Raw genomic sequence first — 19,662 nt, 5'->3', positions numbered from 1 at the left:
CGCTCCATCCACTTCAATGTGCTAGACTGATTAAAGCAGAAGTTGCTCCCAGTCTTTCTTGCTAGGACTGCTGGGGAGAGCTTAGTGTCTGAAGCAGTCTTGGTTCTTCCCAGTCCTCAGCTTAAAAGAAAATTCATAGAACGAAGACTTGCTGCCTTCCCTCATAGCTTCTCTTAATTACGCGACTCTGGAGTGCCAGGCAAAAAGAATCCTTTCCTCCCTCCTAAATATCTGAGGCAGCTGTAAAGTTTGCTTTTTCTTTCCAGAGTTAACAGAGGAAAAAGGAGAAACAGATAAATCTATTGTGGCAAGGAGACTGCACCCCCTTGGAAGACTTGGTTGGTAGAAGCAGCAGTGAGCAACTGCTGCTGAGTCTACAGCCAGTTTCAGAAGGCTGAGCGCAAGCACAAAGTGCCTGAAGGTGAAGTCCCACCGCTACAGCGGATCAGAGCAGGACTTCCAGGCACCTCCTGTGAGTGCAGCAGTGATACTCTCCACAGGGACGGACCCTCACCTCACACCAGCTTCCTTCTTTTTTCATGTGAACAAAGCATAAATTCCACAAAGCTGCTGCCACTACAGCCGGCTGACTGTTCTCCCCTCAGGAGCTCTCACAGGCAGTTACTGTGCTCACGTTCTCTTGGAGAACCAGGATACCAAAAACTCCATGTAGGACACTTTTCTGCTTTTATTTTAAAAAAATCCAGAATGGATCCAGTAACAGTTTTATTATCAAGGAAATTGTTTTACCATAAGCAGAGAACAGACACAGGATGGAGCAGAAGGCTCAAACAAGCAAAGTACTTAACTTCCGCATAGCCTCTTTTGTAAGAAATAATGTTACAGCTAAATTTGAAGTAACCCCTCTCCTTGAGAACAAGGGCACTAACCTAGCTGCAGATCTGAACGTTCTCTAGCAGTGTAACCAGCCTTCTCCTTGCTGTTCACAGGCCCCACTGCCTGCTCACAAGTACTCAGATCCACAAGGAGGGTCCGTACGGGTTTTATACTCCTCCCAGTTCCAGCAGGACTTCCATCTCCACCCTTCGATTTAGTGACATGGTTTTCAAACTTTGATATCAGATTTAGTACACCATCGTGTCAAGTATCAGAAATAAATGATCAGCGAGTCCCCAGGTGCCTCAGTTGAATACCACAGGGCCAAACACTTAGAACTTCATCTGGCATGAATTAACTTTCATCAAGTGACAATTTATCTAGCAGACACATCACTAAGTTTATACATTAAAGAATTTTATATATAGAATACTGCAAAAACACAGTAAGTCTGAATTCTGCCCATTGCTGCTCAGGAAGGTCCCTTCTCTCCCAAGCGTCAAGAAATCGACCTCTTCTTCATACTCTAGTCATGGCAAGACAGAGACTTCTTATTGCTTCTCTTCCTTCTGATCCCCTGGACTTCCAGAACCCTCTCGTTCGGAGGCCATCTGTGAAAGAGTTCACTTATTAGTTGTAGTAACAGCGAAATGCTTCTCCCAGATGTTTTTCTCCTAGCTAGCTGCTTCGGTTCGTTCTAGACTGAAGAAACCCTTCCTCCAGTGAAAAGTGGAGAGTGGAAACCATCCTCATCTCTACATGACATCTACTAAGAAGCAGGAAATTATCTTATCCAAGCTTACATTGCAGCGCTGAACGTTTTCAGTTTGACATCAGGAAAGCAGCTTTCCCCAGTAAGGAGAGCTTAGCACCACCAAGGTCACCTGGGCAGAGTGTGCCACTTCCATCCTGGGAGACCTCCCAGGACAGCTGAAGAACACAATTGCCAAGGCGCGAACGGGTGAGCCTTTCACTGGCAAGGAGAGTGAGAAGAAAACCCCGATGGCCTTACTACTGTGATTTGAGCCACACTGAACAGGAAAGCTCTTATACAATCAGCCTTAAAGTAAGTCCAGGCATTACTTCACTTCTTGAGGCACTCTACACTCCCTGCCTGTGCTCTTCTTGATGCTCCTTTTGAGTTTCCAGTACTTTTTCATAGAACACCGGACAGAAATGGAACACACCGCCTGGGAGACAGGCTACCTACGGCAGGATGGCCAAGACTTCAGGCCTTCAACTCTACCCAACTTTCTACAGCAAGTGGCACTCTGACGGAGCTGCACCAAGACTCAGTGCCACCTCCAAGCACAGCTCTTGCCTAAGCGTTTGGTGTCCCCACTCCCTGCTCTGAGTGCCATCAAATGGAAATGACCGTGAACCTACCTTCTTGTATGCCATTTCAAAGAGTTTCAGGGAAGCCTGCTGCAGGCTGGTTGCTGCCTGCCTGATGTTTTCTCCCGTTTCAGTATCTTTACGAGCCAGAAGTTCCCTCATTTTAGCAATTTCTTCCTTCAATTTGTTGCACTGCAAATAAGTCACAAAAGAAACACGATGAAATCCTGCACTTTATTCGCAGAGAATCTCATTCCTGTCATTTCACCCACCTACTGGCCACAGCAAAACTACCGTTTTTTTTTTGCCAGAAGCCCTGAAATTAAAGTCTCAAACTGAACCATACGGTCTGCTGGGACTAGGGCTGTGCTCAGTTCCCAACGGGCACCTGTCCACCTCACTAAATATGCCACAGTTGGCATTAATCGGTCCCCTTGTTTGCCGTCTCAGCAGAGGCGCCAAGGACAGAAAGCCCTGCAGAGACTGAAAAGCCCGCCAAGGATGAGAGCTGCTCTCCCTGGCACACCTCACCAGTGTCAGTCACCCTGGGAGCCAGGGGAAAGGGAAAAGAAAGCTGGTTTTCATCTATATTTAAGGCATGTCAGAAAGCCAACGGCTAATGCTGTTCACCACCCTGGTTAATCCCTTTGTTGCACGTGGGAGAAGGAGCATAGAGACAAATAAAAGCAATACGGTCTCATCCCAGCCCCTGTAGCCATCTGTCAAACGCTCCGCACAGTCTGGCATTTCTCTGTCAGACTGGCACGCTGCTGGAGAGGCAGGCCTGGAGAAGCGAGGTTACTGGGGGACAGATGCGCCGGCAGTGCTTGCTCAGCGGTGTTCGCACTCAAAACGTGGGCAGAGTTCTCATTCAGACCCACGGGAAGGGGAAGGCCATCGATGCCTTGTGTGTCGGGCCCCCAATTCCACCCAGGCAGCACAGGGCTTCTTCCAAGCTCTGCTACCCACTTCCCTCTCCGTATCACCCAAAAGACATTACAGGGAACAACAGCCCTTGCAGGGACAGGGATTTAGGCTCTGTGCTCCCGAGACGAGTCTCCAGTGATCATAATCCCAAACACAGCCAGCCAATATCCACCCTAGAGGAGAGGAGCTGGGCTGAAAAGCAGTGTTTGAACTGATCAGAGGCTACTTACCAACCAACTATAATCTTGCTCCCTCAAACACCTCACAGAGGCCCTGGGAACCCTTTTATTCTGCTTCCGAGAGTTGTTAACTTGGAGGTTGCACAATCTGTTTTAAAGTTGGCTTTTGAAATTCATAATGCAGAAATTAAACTGTCACTTCGAACGGTCTGAGAAAGCACTCTCTTGATACTAAATATCCACTCCAAAAACAGAAGAAAAATCAGCGTTAAGTGGATACAGTAATTTTCGTTGCCTCCACCTTCTTGGGTGCTGTGTTTGTACTACTGAGGCTGCTGGGACTGCACAGCAGCTTTGTCTTTGTCCCTCTGCTAATACACTGGTAGGCTCTGTTCATAATCTCAAGCTTTTGAGCTAAACTCTCCTCTCACACAGGCCACAGAACAGCTCTTATCAAATCACCACAAGGCCAAGTCAAGGACATAATTCATGCAGAAACCTTTCATTAACAGCTTCTCAGGCTTTCAGATCTTCAGTGACACTGAACTCGCACTTTGAAATAGGATATTTGCTATTATCCAAACCATATTCTTTTAAGTACGCCCTTACACCCTCCCGTCAGCCATGCTCATCCTACTCATCAAGTCCAAAAACCAGAAGAGCTGACAGCTGTGCCATCTCTCCACAGAAATACACACAGAGTTGGTGCCGCTGGCCAGAGCCAGCTAGGAGTTAAGTGAGAATTTGAGCCAAGACACAGTAAGGAAATCTTACCTCCTTTACTGCTACGGGATCAGAAACTACCTACCTCATCTGCTGGCAGCTGATCCTTGAACTCCTCCATCTTAGACTCTGTATCATGGATGATGCCTTCAGCCATGTTTACAGCTTCCACGCGTTCCTGGGTAAGAGAGGTCATAAGTGACTACTGCATACATCACTGAGTTGGGTACGCATGAACAAGCAGCTGACGTTTCTTTCCCCAAACCGCCACATTCCATTCTAGCTCCCACCCAGGGTCCTTCTGAATGGCAAGGTGGGAAGAAGAAATGCAAACAAACCATTTCTAGATGCATTCTGGCACCAGAACGCCTAAACAGGCAGTCTACGCAAGGCAATCCTCACGCTTTCACACATAGCAAATCCCACTTCCCTGGAAGTGGAAGCAACTAGTACAGCACTACTGCTGGCACGCTGGAAGAGCCAGCAACTGCAGAGACAGGACAGCTCTCTCTGCTCTGCTCCTCCGGAAAGCAACAGAACTTTTGGAAAATATTCTTCAGCAACAAGGGCACCAGAGACCACTAAAACACTGGGGTGTTTTACTCACCTCTCCTTATTACAAATGCCTGTAGCATCTCACCAGTGGAAAACCCCACCGTGCTAGGTAAGAAATACCGGTTCCTAACGTCACTGTTGCAAAGACAACCAATGGGGCACTGGGTAGGCTGTAAGTACAGAGGAGTGGTACTCCTGCTGAGATGTAATTCAGTCCCAGAGTCAACATGGACTATTTCACCAGCAGCTGTCTCTGGGAAGCCCAGCCCTCTCCATCTGGAAGAGCAGTCTACCTGAAGCAGGGTGTGATAATACTCTCAGGAGGCTAACCACTTACAGTGGAAAACTGATGAAAAATGTGTTTGTTTTTTTTTTTTCTACACTGTGTCTTCACTCTTTGTGGGATGTCAAAGTTCACAGCCAACAGAGTGACAACTCTGTTTATACATTCATGGTACTTCCGTGGCAGTAAAACCACAACCAGAAAGGTGCAACGAGGCAATTTTGATCATCATAGTTATGTGTCAAGCAAAGAGAAGCGTTAGTTAAGAAAGCAACCTAATCACCTTCCTCCGATAGGTCACTCGGCAGAGATGAGTCCCACTTCAGAACTATGCCAAGAAAGAACTTATTCAGTGACTTAAGTTACAAAATCAAAGTAAGGCAACAGGAAAAAGTTTTCAGTGCAGCCTCTCCAAATGCTAGGCCACCACCTATGCTTCATGGCAATTATGCAGTTATCTAAACAGTGGGACTCCTTTAGTCCTCTTCTGATCCCTTCAGTACTGAGAGTGAGATTTGCAGCACTGCCTGAACACCTGAGACAGATTTCTACAGACTAGGAGAACAAAAAGCAGATAAATTCAGTGTGCCAGTTTCAGCAATCACCAGCTATATGCTGGTGCTACATCCCAGAGGACTTCACTGTGTCTGCTTAGAAATCAATGCTCTGTATTTAGCAGCATAATTCATTAGTACTACCCTCATTAAACCAATTAGTTCCAACCATTAATCCTATGTATATCACAGGTTCAGCCACTTAACCATGGCAAGTGTCAGTCTTTTCTTGACAAAGGCAGTGGGGCTTGCAAACACCTCCTGATGGCTTCAACTGTGCTGAGGGCAAATGCTGCACTCAGATGAATATAGCATTCAAGATGCCACAGTGACATTTTTAAGCGGCAATGCAACTTCCCACTTATGAGGGAAGAGGCTGAAGTGCAGCTTTGCTTGGCAGGTTCTATAAATCAAGTTTTAAAATAAACTCGGAGAAAGTAACCTAAATATCCCCGTACTGCCTCCATTTAAAATGGAACATCGCTGTGAGAACCCAGCTGTAGTAGGCTAGCTTCAAATAAACAGTCAAGATAACAGCCAGGTGGACAGTAAAGAACATTGATGATAAAAAGCAAACTAGAATTGCAAAGCTCAAAGCAGTTTGTCATGGGTAAAAGGCAGGCGAATTTGCTTACAGCTGCCTCCACATCCCAGTAACTCCTCAGGGAGGAATTAAAATTCTAGTCCCACAGGGCAAGTTACCTAACCCAAACCCAAGATCCAAATGCCTCTGCATACAACTTCTTGCAAGTCTGGAATGTAAACTGAATGTAAGGAAGTAAGCAGATATTCGGGTAACCACACAAGCAAACAGCTCAAGACTGTATGGACCAGAACCTACGGCCCCTTTAAAGGTGGGCACGGTTAATAGCGCACAACCGTAATAACTGGTAGGTACACTACTAGCTGGAAGATACCATAATGATCACATTACCTTTCTTCGCCTGTCTTCCTCCGCATATTTCTCTGCATTCTTCACCATGTTCTCAATTTCATCTTTGCTAAGGCCACCAGAAGACTGGATAACAACTGCATTAGAGAAGAAGTATTAATAAAGAATGTGCTCTCATCTTTGAGGAAAGGAGAGTATTATTTCCCAAACCCTCTCAATGGCAGCAGCCTTGCTCAGGGACTCTGCACCTGCGAAGACCCTGTGGGCAGTACAAAGACAGCCAGTCTTTGAAGAGGCAGTGATGCTGCTGGCAAGATAAAAGCCTGACATCTTAGATCTGTGAAGTCCCCAGCTCTGCCAGACACTTCCTGTCCACTGGTCTGTGAGTCACTTTGACCATTTTGACACTGGTCTGCAAGTCACTTTGACCATTCTCCAGTTATTTCTCCTGGAAAGTGCACACAAAGCCCCCAAAGAGGCATTCTAGCAGGCTAAAATCACAAAACAAGAAAGGAAAAAAAAAAAAGAAGACAGCAGAAAACCACCACCACCAAAAAAATCAAAATAGAAGGATTTTTTTTTTTTTTTAAATCAGGGCACAGAGATTTCTTTCACTATTGGAAAGCAGCCCAGGATAAGACAACATTCCCCCCCCAGCTCCTCACACTGCCCTTAATAAGTGAACATAGCGCGATTCTATGGGCAGGCTCTTAAAGGTCTCCCCTATTTTTTCTTCCTCTATTAGTGGCAAAAAGTATAGTCTCAATTTAAACTAATTTCTGCAGTAAAGCATCATTTCACTACGAGAGAGGACCAACATCCAGGATATTGCAAAGTCTAAAAGAGGATATACTAAGATCCTCATTAGAAAGAAGTTTCTTACATAGTATTTGTGAATGGCACAAAACCCTGAAGAATGACACACACACGTGTCCTTTGGATGCGGATGTGGGATCGGCAGTTCAGCTTTACAATCAGGAGCACGTCTGCACACAGATAGGCAGCTAAAAAATTCTGGTTGCCTATTATCAGGAGATGGCTATTCGGAGGCAGATGGCTGCCACACACTGAAAATCTACAAGGAAATCAAAGTAACAAGCAGCGTAGTTTTGGTAACAAGTTTCTGCCAAAAGCCAAGCAGCATGATGAAGAAGAACATATACCTTCAAATTGCCAATACAGAGTTAACTATTTTTCTTGAATGGAGCATGCCTTTGATTGCTCAAGTGATTGTCTCCAATAAACAACTGAAGGGCAGTAGAGAGACTTCCCAGTTAGAGGCACAAAAGAGATCTACTTTGTATCAGGGGAATCTACAAATGCTTCAAATTAATTTTCTGAGCCCACAACGGTGCTTTACAAAATGTCAACCGTGTCGTTAATTACCCTGGACCGGAGGGCCTAACACTTCACTGCACTACAGAGCAAAATATACCGACAGCTTTAAGTCCCCAAGCCTCCTCCCATTTAGAGACATTTCCAGCCTAAATGGATGAAAATTAACAAGGTGGTAACGCAAAATACCTGATGCTTCAAAACACTTGAATTTCAAGACCTCTGTAAGGAAGTAAGTAATTAGAAACAAAACAGGGTCTCGGCACAGGGCTGATCTGTTCAGCTGTACTTGACATGCCTTGAATTGAACAGAGATCTTGCTAATTTGATTTCTCAGTGAAAAGCTGGCACCTCCACGCAAGCAGCTTTGGACAGGAATCCCTTCGTGTGTTAGCAGAGGGCAGTCCCAAAGGAACAGAGTGCCCAGAAACAACTCATGTAAGGTGCTGGATTCCCAAACCCCAATTTCTGCCCCCTTCAAGGTAATGTAGGGCAGAATGTCACCGCTCCGAGCTCCTCAGTGACACAGGACACCCCTGTAAGCAGCAGGAGCACTGCTCCACAAACACCTGTGAGCCCTCAGTTAGCCAACCCGTATGCACAACACCTCTCTGGGGACTGCAGCACCGCTGAGACATACAGAAAAGCCCAGGAAATGGCTGTGCTCTGCTGAAACATTGCTATAGCGATCACAGCAGAGTGCAAGACCAAGGACGGATTGTCATACGGTGCAAAAATGACTTGGAATGTGGTAAAACCTTGCCAGTGAGGACTTCCTTGACCTTGGTATAGACAGATGCTTCACCTCTGCCTAATGTGCAAGGACAGAGCATCCACTAGTGGCAATCTCTGTCGGCAGGCTAACAGAAGGGGCAACACAGTGCTATGTGCTTACAGAGGCTTTAGGTCCTTAAAATGAAGCTACAGGCCAGTTGTCATTCCTGCAGTAACTATGCTCCCCTTTCCTGAGGGGGCACTTTGGCTAAGATGACTTCAACTGCATCTACACTGCACTGGCAACAGATTGCTTGTGTCATTCTGACTCTTAATCGAGTAACATGCACCACAGTCCCCACTCCTGGGCCGTGGGACTCCCAGCGGGGCAGCACTCCAATACCTTTGGAGTCACCTAGTGTTACCCTCAGTGCGCAGCATGCTATGGCACCATCACTGCTCCACACCTTTCCTCTTCCTCCCTGGGCAGCATCTGATAGCACTTACTTTGCTGTTCGCGTCCGGTGCCTTTATCCTTGGCCGACACATGAACAATACCATTAGCATCAATGTCAAAAGTGACCTCAATCTGGGGCACTCCACGCGGCGCTGGAGGAATCCCAACCTGAGAATGAGAAAATCTTAGCCATTAGCTCCCACACGGACATGAGCACAGGGTACAACACTCCGTTTTTGGGCACATTATCTTGGCAATCTGTCAGTTGAATCAACTAAGCCTTAGAGCCAAGTCCTTAGTCCTCTAGATGTCTGTTGGCATCATGTGGTAAATTAGTGGTACCTAGATTTAACAGGATACAGATTTCTACCCAGAACAAGAGCACATTAACCAGAAGAGGTAGTCCCCAAGTTTGGTTTGGGGACGACACAGGTTCTGCTTCATTGCTAAACAACCCACTCTTCCCTCCAGGACACCGCAGGATGCTCTACTTCCTCAGTTCTGGACATGACTGGACTTCACCGACTGCCTCGAGGCTACCGTATTAAGGCAGTGCAGCTTCCTTCAAAAATACAAAAGAAAGGCAAAGCCCTTCCCTCCTGGATGGCTCTTCCTAGCAACAGCAAGTTTAGGCAAACAGTGCCAAACTTTGCCAACACTGACCAAACCAATTCTGCACAGGGAGCTGGTTAGGCAGCCACACACTGCACACAGGAATTCTCCAGTAAGCAGGGCAGTTCCACAGGCCTTCACAGAAAAGCAGGCTAGAAATGGGTTTCACTAGGGACTGCGGGTTGTCAACAGCAGAAGAAGGGCCCACATTCAGGTTATCTGCTGCACAGGCCTGGTACTACAGAGATCTTTTTGCTCTCTGTGCCCAGAAGTGGAGATGGTCCTTCTAGGTGATCAAGTCCTAACACTGCAGTAGCCCCTGTGCCACATAAGGCTGCTTAGAAACTCTGAGCTCCGACTCAAATGCTAGTGGCTCCCCTGGCACCGAAAGGCAGCCCCAGAACCAGGCTGTGCCTTTAGAGACTGCTTTTTTACTACAAATAGGGTCAGATGTCTTTTGTAAGATGATTCTCCCCCAACACTGCCTTCAGGAGTCAACTGAAATGGAGAAGGCTTTGGACTTCTCAAAGAAGGTCAAGTCTAAGGTCATGAATACTGAATAGCCAACGTACCAATGTGAACTGGCCAAGAAGTTTGTTGTCACTAGCCATCTCTCTCTCTCCCTGGCATACTTTAATCTCCACTTGAGTCTGCCCATCAGCAGCTGTAGAGAACACCTGTGCAAAAGGAACAGAAAGTTACTGGATAGGTATAAATTGCAACACATGAACAGCTGCAGTTACAAGCTGACTAAACAACAAGGAGAGGAATAAAGAGAAGCTATGTTGAGGAGCTAAAGAATCATTAAATGCCTGTTGTTCCCCTGTTCCTCTTACAAAATGCCAAGGCACCATGATTAGCAATGGCCAAGCTCACTGGCATCTCGTCCTATATGCACTTGAGCACACGAAAGCTGGCAATGCCACACCAGCAGCAGGCTCCGGTGGCAGCCAGCCACATTACCAGAACATTTCCTCCTGAAGCAGCAGGGCTCCTGCCCCAACCCCACGCCCCAGAGAGAACACGAGTTATCAGCAAGAGCACACACATTCGCAGACTCAGACAAGGCAAAGTGACAGAAAGGATCACACCCGAGTCTTTTAGGGCCCTACAATACAGGGAAAAAATAATCCCTTCTGAGGTGTGCAGACTAAGAAAGGTGGTCTCACAGGGGTGTGGTGCTCAGTTACAGAAGGTCTCCACACAATTCTTCAGAATGATGTGTTGACAGTTACATCATGGCACACACACTGCAATCATGACCAGGCCACAAACATCCTGGGGTATCTTGGCACACGTTAACCCAACTTACCTCCCCTCTTGGGCACACTAATAATCAATAGAAGTACACAGTGGCTGACAGCGAATCTGATTTCTACGGTGCTTCTCCTTGCCAGATGAGGAGACAAGACTGGGATGCTTTGCGTAGCCTTCACTGGGTGTTTTGAGACCACCACAGAAGACCCCCCCCCATCTAGAGTCACTTCGTACCTGGCTCTTCTTAGTTGGTATGGTAGTATTCCTGTTGATAAGCTTTGTGAAGACACCTCCCAGTGTCTCAATCCCCAAGGAGAGGGGAGTTACGTCCAGCAGCAGCACATCAGTAACGTCACCAGCTAACACGCCACCTTGAATAGCTGCGCCAATAGCAACGGCTTCATCAGGATTAACTGCTTTGCTAGGAGCACGGCCAAACAAATCCTGTACAGTCTGCCGAACCTAAGCACAACTCGTATGCAGAGTGAACCATTACTGCCCAGTGCTGTGGCCATAAGAACATGCCAGCCTTGGCTAGAGGTCAGTATCTTTATGCTCCTGCTGCTGTGTAACCCTGCGGCATGACAGAAATACTAAGCACTTCAGGCTTGTGACTGCTCCTTAATTCCCTATCTTCCATGCACCCTGTTAAATGCACTCATTTCTGTCTAGACAACCCCTTCTCTGGAGACTTTCTTGCAATCAAGTTTGCCAGCTGCCAGTCAACCTACATCAGTCCTTTCACATAGCCCAGCGATATTTAGAAGGGATCCCTCTATGCTTATCAAGCAGGAGTCAAGGACTGCTCTCTGGGAACTTGTGCAAGCCAACACCGGGCAGAACGCAGCTGTCAAGGACAGTACAGCTGTGGAGGCAGAGCGCAGGGAAGGTAAAAAAAGAGCCAGAGCAGAAGGACAGTTCATCTTGTTTGTGTGTAATAAAAAAAAAGAGGGGCAGTGGGGGAGGAAATTGTATGAAGTGCAGTATTTTCAAAATATTTAATGGGCAGTTTCACCAGAGAAGTAGATTTGCTATGTCAGCAGCCAGTCTGTGCTGTATTATTACCTCTCCAACTGCTCTGCCCTTTCTGAACGATGTGCTCACGATTGCAACAGATTTACTGCTGAAGTATCCAGATAGGAGCGCAACAGGGTGTCTGCACCAGTGCACAAGCAGTCTGCTCCTCTGCCTTACCAGAGAAGGGTGGGGGACTTTGTTCTCCCCGAGTACACCCCTCAGGCACTCATGGGCACAGGTGAGCGTGATGCGCCTGGAAAACTGTGCTATAAGCAAACGTCCAACTCCTCTGCACTTAAGCCAAGAAACATCTGCCGGGAGTGCTCATTACAGAGGAAGACGCTTTTTGTATCAGCATATAATTAAGTGCGAGTCTTTCCTTCTGGAGGCATATTTTACAGTACAAAAGAAACATTACTTCTAACCACCCACTGTACATCTCCTGGAGCACTGGCCACGTGAGCGCTCCAAAGAAGGCACGTTCCCTCCTAGCGGGGTGAAGTGAACACAGCAACACACAGAAGAGAAGGCTCTGTGCTGTGCACAACATACAGGCACTGATCTCAGAGCCAGAGCTGTAACTACAGCCACACAGGAAACCATTGTATAAGCTCAAAGCCACTGGGGGTTATAAACAGGGGGTAAAATAGTAAAAATAATCATAAAAGTCAATATTTAAGTACTGTCTCCTACCCCCAAAGGATACATAATGCTTCAGGAAGGGCTTCCCCACTTCTTGAAGTGTTTTTCATCACTTTATTCATAGCTAGTCACACACAGTTTTTCCTTGATCCAGCTGGAACAGCAGGGACTTTGGGAAGGTACAGCACAGTTACTCCACTTGAGCTTTGGCCAGAGCAGTAGCTTGTTTACCTTGTTGCTCTGGTTCCCCTGCCTGGGTGACCTTCTGCACACACACTAGTGTCACCTCCAGCCACCAGGCTCGTTTAACACCTAGAGAATTAAAAACCCCCACAACCAAACCCCAAATCAGTCCCAAGCAGGACCACGTACACACCTAGCAAGGACCAGCAAAACACAAATCTTAACAGCAAACAAATAGTCCAAGCCTGACGGATCCCTATGGAACGAGATTTTGATGATCTCGGTAGAGAAGGACAAGCTGTACCCTTGAAGGGAGCATGTACATCCATGTTCAGCTCTGACTTCAGGGGAGCTGAGCGGTAGTCTGCATTGCTATGAACAAGAATAGTTAATCACCAGCAGACAGCACCTTATCTGCAAGACTGTGCATGTCAGCAGAGCAAGCTTTTAAGTTACCTCCTGTTGGTGCTTATCACCACATAACACAAGGGCCAGGTATTAGGTAACGAGTGTTTGGAACAGCCAGTTAAATATGCTTGACAACACCCAGCCTCACACAGGTAGCCGAATACAGGCAACCAGCAGGTAACAGAGCTGTTCTGCTTGGGCAGCTTCTTCACAGCTAGCTGTAAGTGCTCTACACAGGGCAAGAAATCCACGGGAAGGCAAGGATTACCGATAGGTTATTGTCATTGTGTACCTTTATCACACACAGTAGTCCAAAACAAGAGAAAACACCCTGTGTATCTGAACAATGCTGCTTATGTTTGGTCTGCATGAGAAAGTCAAGTTGAATTTTCAACTCCTGATACCTCCCACTTGTCTTTGTAAAGTGCAACTCAGCTACAGCCCCCAGATCCTAGCTGAGCTAATTAAACAAGATGAGAGAGTCCCTTGCCACTGCTTTCATGTGACTACTTAGCACGTCTGCTCTGCTCCGGGGGGCATTCAGCTGCTGGAGCTCTGAAGTTACCAGACTCCCAACTTTTCTGTTACAGATCACCCTTGACAGTAAGCACCATCTAGCTGTGCCCGCTTTGCCCGTAACAGACACATAGCTCATACCTTTGGCATTCTGGTCATGCCGCCGACGAGGATGACTTCACCAATGTCACTCTTGCTGACTTCAGCATCCTGCATGGCTTTCTGGCACGGCGCTACTGTCCTTTTGATCAGATCAGCTACAATGCCCTCAAACTGCGAGCGACTCAGCTTCATGTTCAAGTGCTTTGGTCCAGAGGCATCCATCGTAAGGTACGGCAAGTTAATATCAGTCTGTAGCACAGAAACAGGCATGGAGTGAAAAACAGGAATGGAAAATAAGGCAGCTACATACAGGTTTTAGATCAAGTTACAGGTTCTGTTCTGCCTGCACTGAAACATCTATGTGCTTGCTCACTCCGCAGCCCAGCCTTTAAGCGGCAGCAGGCATAATTTTATGTTTGACATTTCAGACAAGAGATGGGAAAATTATTTTGTTACACATCTCATGGTTACAACTGTAAGTCCAATTTTAACACCGTGTTATTTTGAGGTCTTTTATTATCAAGAAAAACAATTTAATTTCTATCACAGCCAGGAGGCAAGAGGTGAAATATTAGAAGTGACAACCTTAATCTTCCTTCAGGCACAACACAGAAAAAAGCCCATCTTCAGAGTCCCAAAAGATTTTGCCAAATGACTAACATTTCATGCAGTGTAAGATACTTGAAGGAAAACACTCATGACTGTTTTCTAGATGCAAACAACTCATGTTCAACAGCCAGTCCATTGCCATTTAACACAGAGTTCCATCAGTGCCAGAGACTGTAATCCCCACTGTTTGTAGCTATTTGTGAACAATCTTACAAATTCACATGCTGGGTTTTTAAAGCAAATCTTATACTGAAACCATCTTGTTCAAGTGCTGAGTCATGCCAACATCAAAAGATATTGCAAATCAAAGCAATGAAAAACATTAATGCTTTAAACTCTAGAAATTAAGTTTACACAAGAACTAAACCCACATTACTGGCCAGAGGTGTGCATTCACTTTATAAATAGCATGGTCAAAAACATGAGGAGAAAATAGGGCCAAAAGCAACTTGTTTTCTCTTCACTGCTAAAGAGTTAAGGAATTCAGTTTTTCCTGGTATGAACAGACTGCGTTTGCCAACTCTTGAGCTAGTAAAACAGAGCCTGCTATGTCTCTGGCAGAACTATGCATCCATTGTGCCTGGCCTAAACTCCTTCCTATGAGCTCCCCACTGGCCAACAAAAAGACCACCATCAAAAAAAAAAAAAAATGTTTATTCAGAACCTAGAAATTGGCAGAAACCCCATTTCAATTACTATATAATTGACCTTGATTTCACTTAGGCAAGACTATTACACCCCCAACTTGCTGCTTCTCCAGCTCCTTATTCAGTAGTGAATAAAGGACATACTTGAATGCATTAATATACAAAGTGGATGGAAAAAAGAATAGGCAACTTATACCCCCTTTTTCCACGCAACTCTTCTATGGGAAAATAAGTAGATTCTTTATAGAAATTATTTCTTATTAGACCAATTAGCTGTTTCAGTGGAATGAGTAGGTTTTGGAACTGCTTGCACAAAGCCACAACTGCTTTGAGTAACCCAGCGGTACTAGCTGCAGCTGAATTCTCCAATTCCCATCATAGTTCTAAAATACATAACAAGTTGGGACCAAGGTCACATTCCATGAAAGATCAGAAAATACCGTGTCAGAAGAAAGGCAAAACCCAGCTCCCACTAAAATTCTCACCTTCCGACAACTAACTGTGCTCCTAAACAGTCCACCCTGCTAAAGGACCGTCTGTTAAAGTGATGCCATTTGGTTACACAGAAGCTTGTTCTACCACCACAAGCAAAAAAAAAAAAAGCAGCAATTTCATAGAGCTTTGTAAACAACAGTAACAAAATATATCACAGTGGTTTACTTGACTGCTTTGAACCCAGCCACCTACCTGCACAGATGACGAAAGCTCACACTTTGCTTTCTCTGATGCTTCTCTCACCCTCTGAAGGGCCATGTTGTCTTTAGTCAGGTCAACACCCATCTAAATAACAAACAATATGGGTTAACAGACTCTCAGCTTTTGCACAGGAGTCATGGAGAGCTCTTCTTCATTGCAGTTCACCTTCCTATCACTCTTGACTGTAACAGTGTTTGTAGAAAAACAGCCCGATACGTGCACTTCTGCTGACAGCTCTCACTTCTGGCAAATGTTTTTGAAATGCTAAATACATCTGCTAGCCCCCTCTGCTCTGGAAGCGATTATACAGTAAGCATTTCCAAGCTTTAATCTGTAACTGCTGCATCACAGAATACAAAGGCAAGATTGAATTAGCAAAGCAGTTGGAATTACACGCAGTCTCCTACAGACAGCCAACCCTGTATTGTATGCATCTGTGCTGCCACATTCAATTGGACCACAGATTTTTATTATTAAAAGTAAGCAGACTATGCATAGGATAGTCCTGCTACACTAGAGGAAAAAAGGCAGAAGTCCTGCTATTCTATGCCTTCCAGGAGAGGAATATTCCACCTCAAGAAAACACGTGTAAGAACTAGAAGCCAAGCTAACAGGTGTCTGATATTCTTAAATTTCAACTGTGCCATTGATTACAAACCAAGTTCCAGTAACTTAAGAAAATCCCCATTCTTCTATAGAAGTTAAGTGAGGTTGAAAAACAGTGTAATGCAAGATTGAATTCTGGTGAGATACCTTACCTCTCTCTTGAACTCTTTAACAATATGCTGTAGCAAAGCCTGGTCAAAATCTTCTCCACCTAAGAAAGTATCACCATTGGTGGACTTCACCTCGAAGACTCCCTTCTGGATTTCCAAAATAGAAATATCGAAAGTGCCGCCACCCAAATCGTAGACTGCAATACTACAAGAACAGATAGAGAAAAGCATTACTTTCTAGACAAAGTTGTATGGCTCATCAATCATTCTCCTCAGGAAGTGAAGTGCGCAGAATTCATGTTGCTGTCCACAAAAGTAAAAAGCCTCTCTAAAGACAGTGGTAAACAAATTACACAGCGTACACATTCCTTGAGCACTCTGAGTCCACGTGGAAGTCTTTACTGAAAGACGTGCTGCATGACGCTTAACCTTGTCTGTTAGTTCAGAGAGGGCAGTTCCTCCTTCTTCAAAAAGACATTCACATCCAATGACAAGGACAGGGACACCAGAACCATTATGAAACACGTTTTTCAAAATGTGAGGCTTTCACAGCACTATAATCTACAGCAGAAACACAAAATCTGTAACAAAACCCCTGCATTTATATAACCACCCTTGACAGTGACAGAAGGCTGAACGCAGCCAGGGAAGAAGATGCAAGCTGTGGATACCAGGCACCAAACCTCAGTGAACCTCCTGTGCTACACTTCAGCACGAACGGTGACAGCCTCTCACCCAGCTGTCCTTAGCCACACCTATCACTGCCACCACTAGGTAAGATAATTAAACTGACACTCAGCTTTGATAATTAAGTTGTAGGTACAAGTTATGAACTCACTTTCTTTAACCAGTATGGTTGGCATAGAACAGAGGTGACATTACACAGCACTGACTCACAGCTGTGAGTCTACTCTGGCAGAATTCCAATCGATGATTTAAAAAAAACCCAGAAAGCAGAAAATGCATTTACAAAGCAAATTACAGCACGGTTATTTAAGAGAGGGTAGGTGTTAGGAATGGGCACTTACACTTTGTCTTCAGACTTGTCCAGACCATATGCAAGTGCAGCTGCTGTCGGTTCATTAATCACTCTCAAAACATTCAAGCCAGCGATCTGCCCAGCATCTTTTGTAGCCTGAGGAAAAAAGAGGAAGAATGCTGAGTACCAAGAGAAACTAAATGGAATTTCTAAGTCCAAAAATCTTACAACTTGGTGAATACCTGTCTCTGAGAATCATTGAAGTAAGCAGGGACTGTGATCACAGCATTCTTTGCTGAATGTCCCAGGTAATTTTCTGGAGGAAGAGGGAGACAAAACAGAAAGTTATCTTTATAAGATAAGAATACCACCAAGTTGTTATTACATAGTTTGAAATCATTTTCCTGAACAGACAGAAGACAGGCTTGCTGCCCAAGCACTTGCTGCTTCCTGGGAAGATGCAGAGGGATCTGCACAGGAATCAAGTCCTTCCACATAGCATGGAACAGTCTCTAGACTTCTGACAGAACAGCAAAGCACCTCCACAATTCCATCAGTAACTGGATGCCACTAGTGAGAGAAAATTTATCCGAGAGCTTAAATTGTCTTCTTAGTGTGAGAGACTGAAGTTGTTGAACACTCCAAAGAAACAGAAAACGTGATGCATTTAAAACTTACTCGTTTTCATCCTATTTATATAGTCTGCTGTTGGTATGTTTATACAGTACAATATACTAACTTTATAAGCATCTGAGACATCAAATAATGTCAGGAAAAATATGCATCACACCCTAATTTAAGGTCACAAATTTCTCTCAAAAAAGAGAAGGATGTAACTAGATTCAGACCTGCTAAAAAATAAGCACGTGCACGATTCAGTGAGAATGCAGACAGGATTTATACCTATGCAGGATTTATACCTATGCAGGATTTATACCTAGCGCTGCACAGACCTTACACGCTGTATTATTGTGCGTGGCTTGCAAAGCCAGATCATTCCATAGTTGAATTCATGTAGCACCCAGTACAAAAGCCAACAGACCTACAGGAAGCAGACCCCTGCTTAAGGCAGAGGTACACTATCCTCAGAATCAGATTCATCACATCTGGATGCTCACATACCACATACCCATATTTTACGCTTGGGTGGAGCTTTAGCAAGTGTCTAGGACCTCATACTGAAAAAAATAATCTTTGCATGAAGCTTCAGTAACAACCTTCAGTCCTGCCCTCCAAATACTCACCACTGGATGCACAACATGTACCAAACAAGGCTGGGGAAGGCAGCTACTGACTATTATCTCTGTATATTATACTCGGTTTCCCCAGAAACCACATTAAGAATTGAAAAGAAGAAAATAAAAATATTTCTCCAGGCCAATGGATATTTTCTGCTAATAAAGATTTAAAGTCATCACTGGCTAAGAAGCTATGCACTCAGCCTCAAAACTGGGTCCCTTGAACACTCCCTTTCTTGCTACGTGTCTAGCAGCTGAATAAGAATACAGCCACTCAAAACCCTGGCTGCCACAGCCCGTGCTCAGCTGCAGCCAGGGAAGCACAAGGACTGCAGCTTACAAGGAAAAGGAGCTCCCCCTTCTGAGTAAGTGTGCATTCAATTCAACTAAAATTGAGTATCAACTCAATCGGTATTCAATTTTGAGTATGTTTTAAGTAAAGCACTAATATCTTGCCGAAGATACGAGGACTGAGGTAGGCACTGATCTTCCCTAAGACTTCGTAACAGCCCATCACTGTACCCTTCCATGATCTGCCCCATGTAAGGGCCTGCTATACAAGGACTGCCATACCCAAAAAGCACCTTTGAGGCTGCTGCGATTCCATTTACCACCACCCAGCACCAAGATCACACTTGTGCTCACACATGGCAAAGACCAAACTGTACCAACCTGCAGTTTCCTTCATCTTCATGAGTACAAAGGCACCAATCTGGCTTGGAGAATAGAGTTTCCCATGAGCCTCTACCCAGGCGTCACCGTTGGAGGCACGGACAATTTTAAATGGAACGTTCTTACTAGAAAACAGAAGAATTCTACGGTCAATTTCTCTATCAGCATACAGCACAAAGCCCCTACAATTAGTATCAGTGGATAAACATGTATAAGCTCTAGACAAAGAATACTGAACTTGCCAACAGCAGCTTCAGATCCAGGGAGTCCCAGAAGTACCAATATACTACTACTGCTTTTAATCAGCTACATCATTTAATCCTTAGCCTCAGGTATGATCATACTGCTTTGATTGTAAATGCCCTCAAGAATGAGAAAAGTCTTCATTAGTAGATGCTGACAATTCTGCACTGCATCAGGAAGGCTTTTTTCTTCTTTGCTGACAACCTTAAGATGATCAGTAACTAATGTAGTAAAATACAGCTGGGCCCTCAGAACATAAGCAATGAAGCCTTGAGACACAAGGGCATACCTACTTCACCCAAAAAAGGGTCATATTCTAAAACATAACATGTCA

The 19,662-nt window shown here is 45.1% G+C and overlaps 1 protein-coding gene across 1 annotated transcript in view; it reads right to left on the bottom strand.

Moving 5' to 3' along the window:
- Positions 1-713: 713 nt before the first annotated feature.
- HSPA9 (heat shock 70kDa protein 9 (mortalin)) overlaps positions 714-19,662 on the bottom strand; it is a 20,849-nt gene continuing 1,900 nt past the window's right edge. The window contains exons 4-16 of the mRNA XM_009880725.1: positions 19,086-19,210; positions 17,418-17,491; positions 17,225-17,331; positions 16,239-16,401; positions 15,472-15,564; positions 13,568-13,777; positions 10,895-11,122; positions 9,976-10,080; positions 8,842-8,959; positions 6,328-6,422; positions 4,087-4,179; positions 2,224-2,364; positions 714-1,448 (exon numbers count right to left, since the gene is read on the bottom strand). Coding sequence (XP_009879027.1) covers positions 1,389-1,448; positions 2,224-2,364; positions 4,087-4,179; positions 6,328-6,422; positions 8,842-8,959; positions 9,976-10,080; positions 10,895-11,122; positions 13,568-13,777; positions 15,472-15,564; positions 16,239-16,401; positions 17,225-17,331; positions 17,418-17,491; positions 19,086-19,210 — 1,612 coding nt within the window. The 3' untranslated portion in view covers positions 714-1,388. The remainder of the gene's footprint in view (positions 1,449-2,223; positions 2,365-4,086; positions 4,180-6,327; positions 6,423-8,841; positions 8,960-9,975; positions 10,081-10,894; positions 11,123-13,567; positions 13,778-15,471; positions 15,565-16,238; positions 16,402-17,224; positions 17,332-17,417; positions 17,492-19,085; positions 19,211-19,662) is intronic.

This window comes from Charadrius vociferus, unplaced genomic scaffold (assembly GCF_000708025.1).
Source record: "Charadrius vociferus isolate BGI_N301 unplaced genomic scaffold, ASM70802v2 scaffold822, whole genome shotgun sequence".
NCBI classification, from domain to species: Eukaryota; Metazoa; Chordata; class Aves; order Charadriiformes; family Charadriidae; genus Charadrius; species Charadrius vociferus.
Note: the sequence above shows the minus strand (reverse complement) of the source record. Positions and strands in the feature narration are given on the sequence as shown.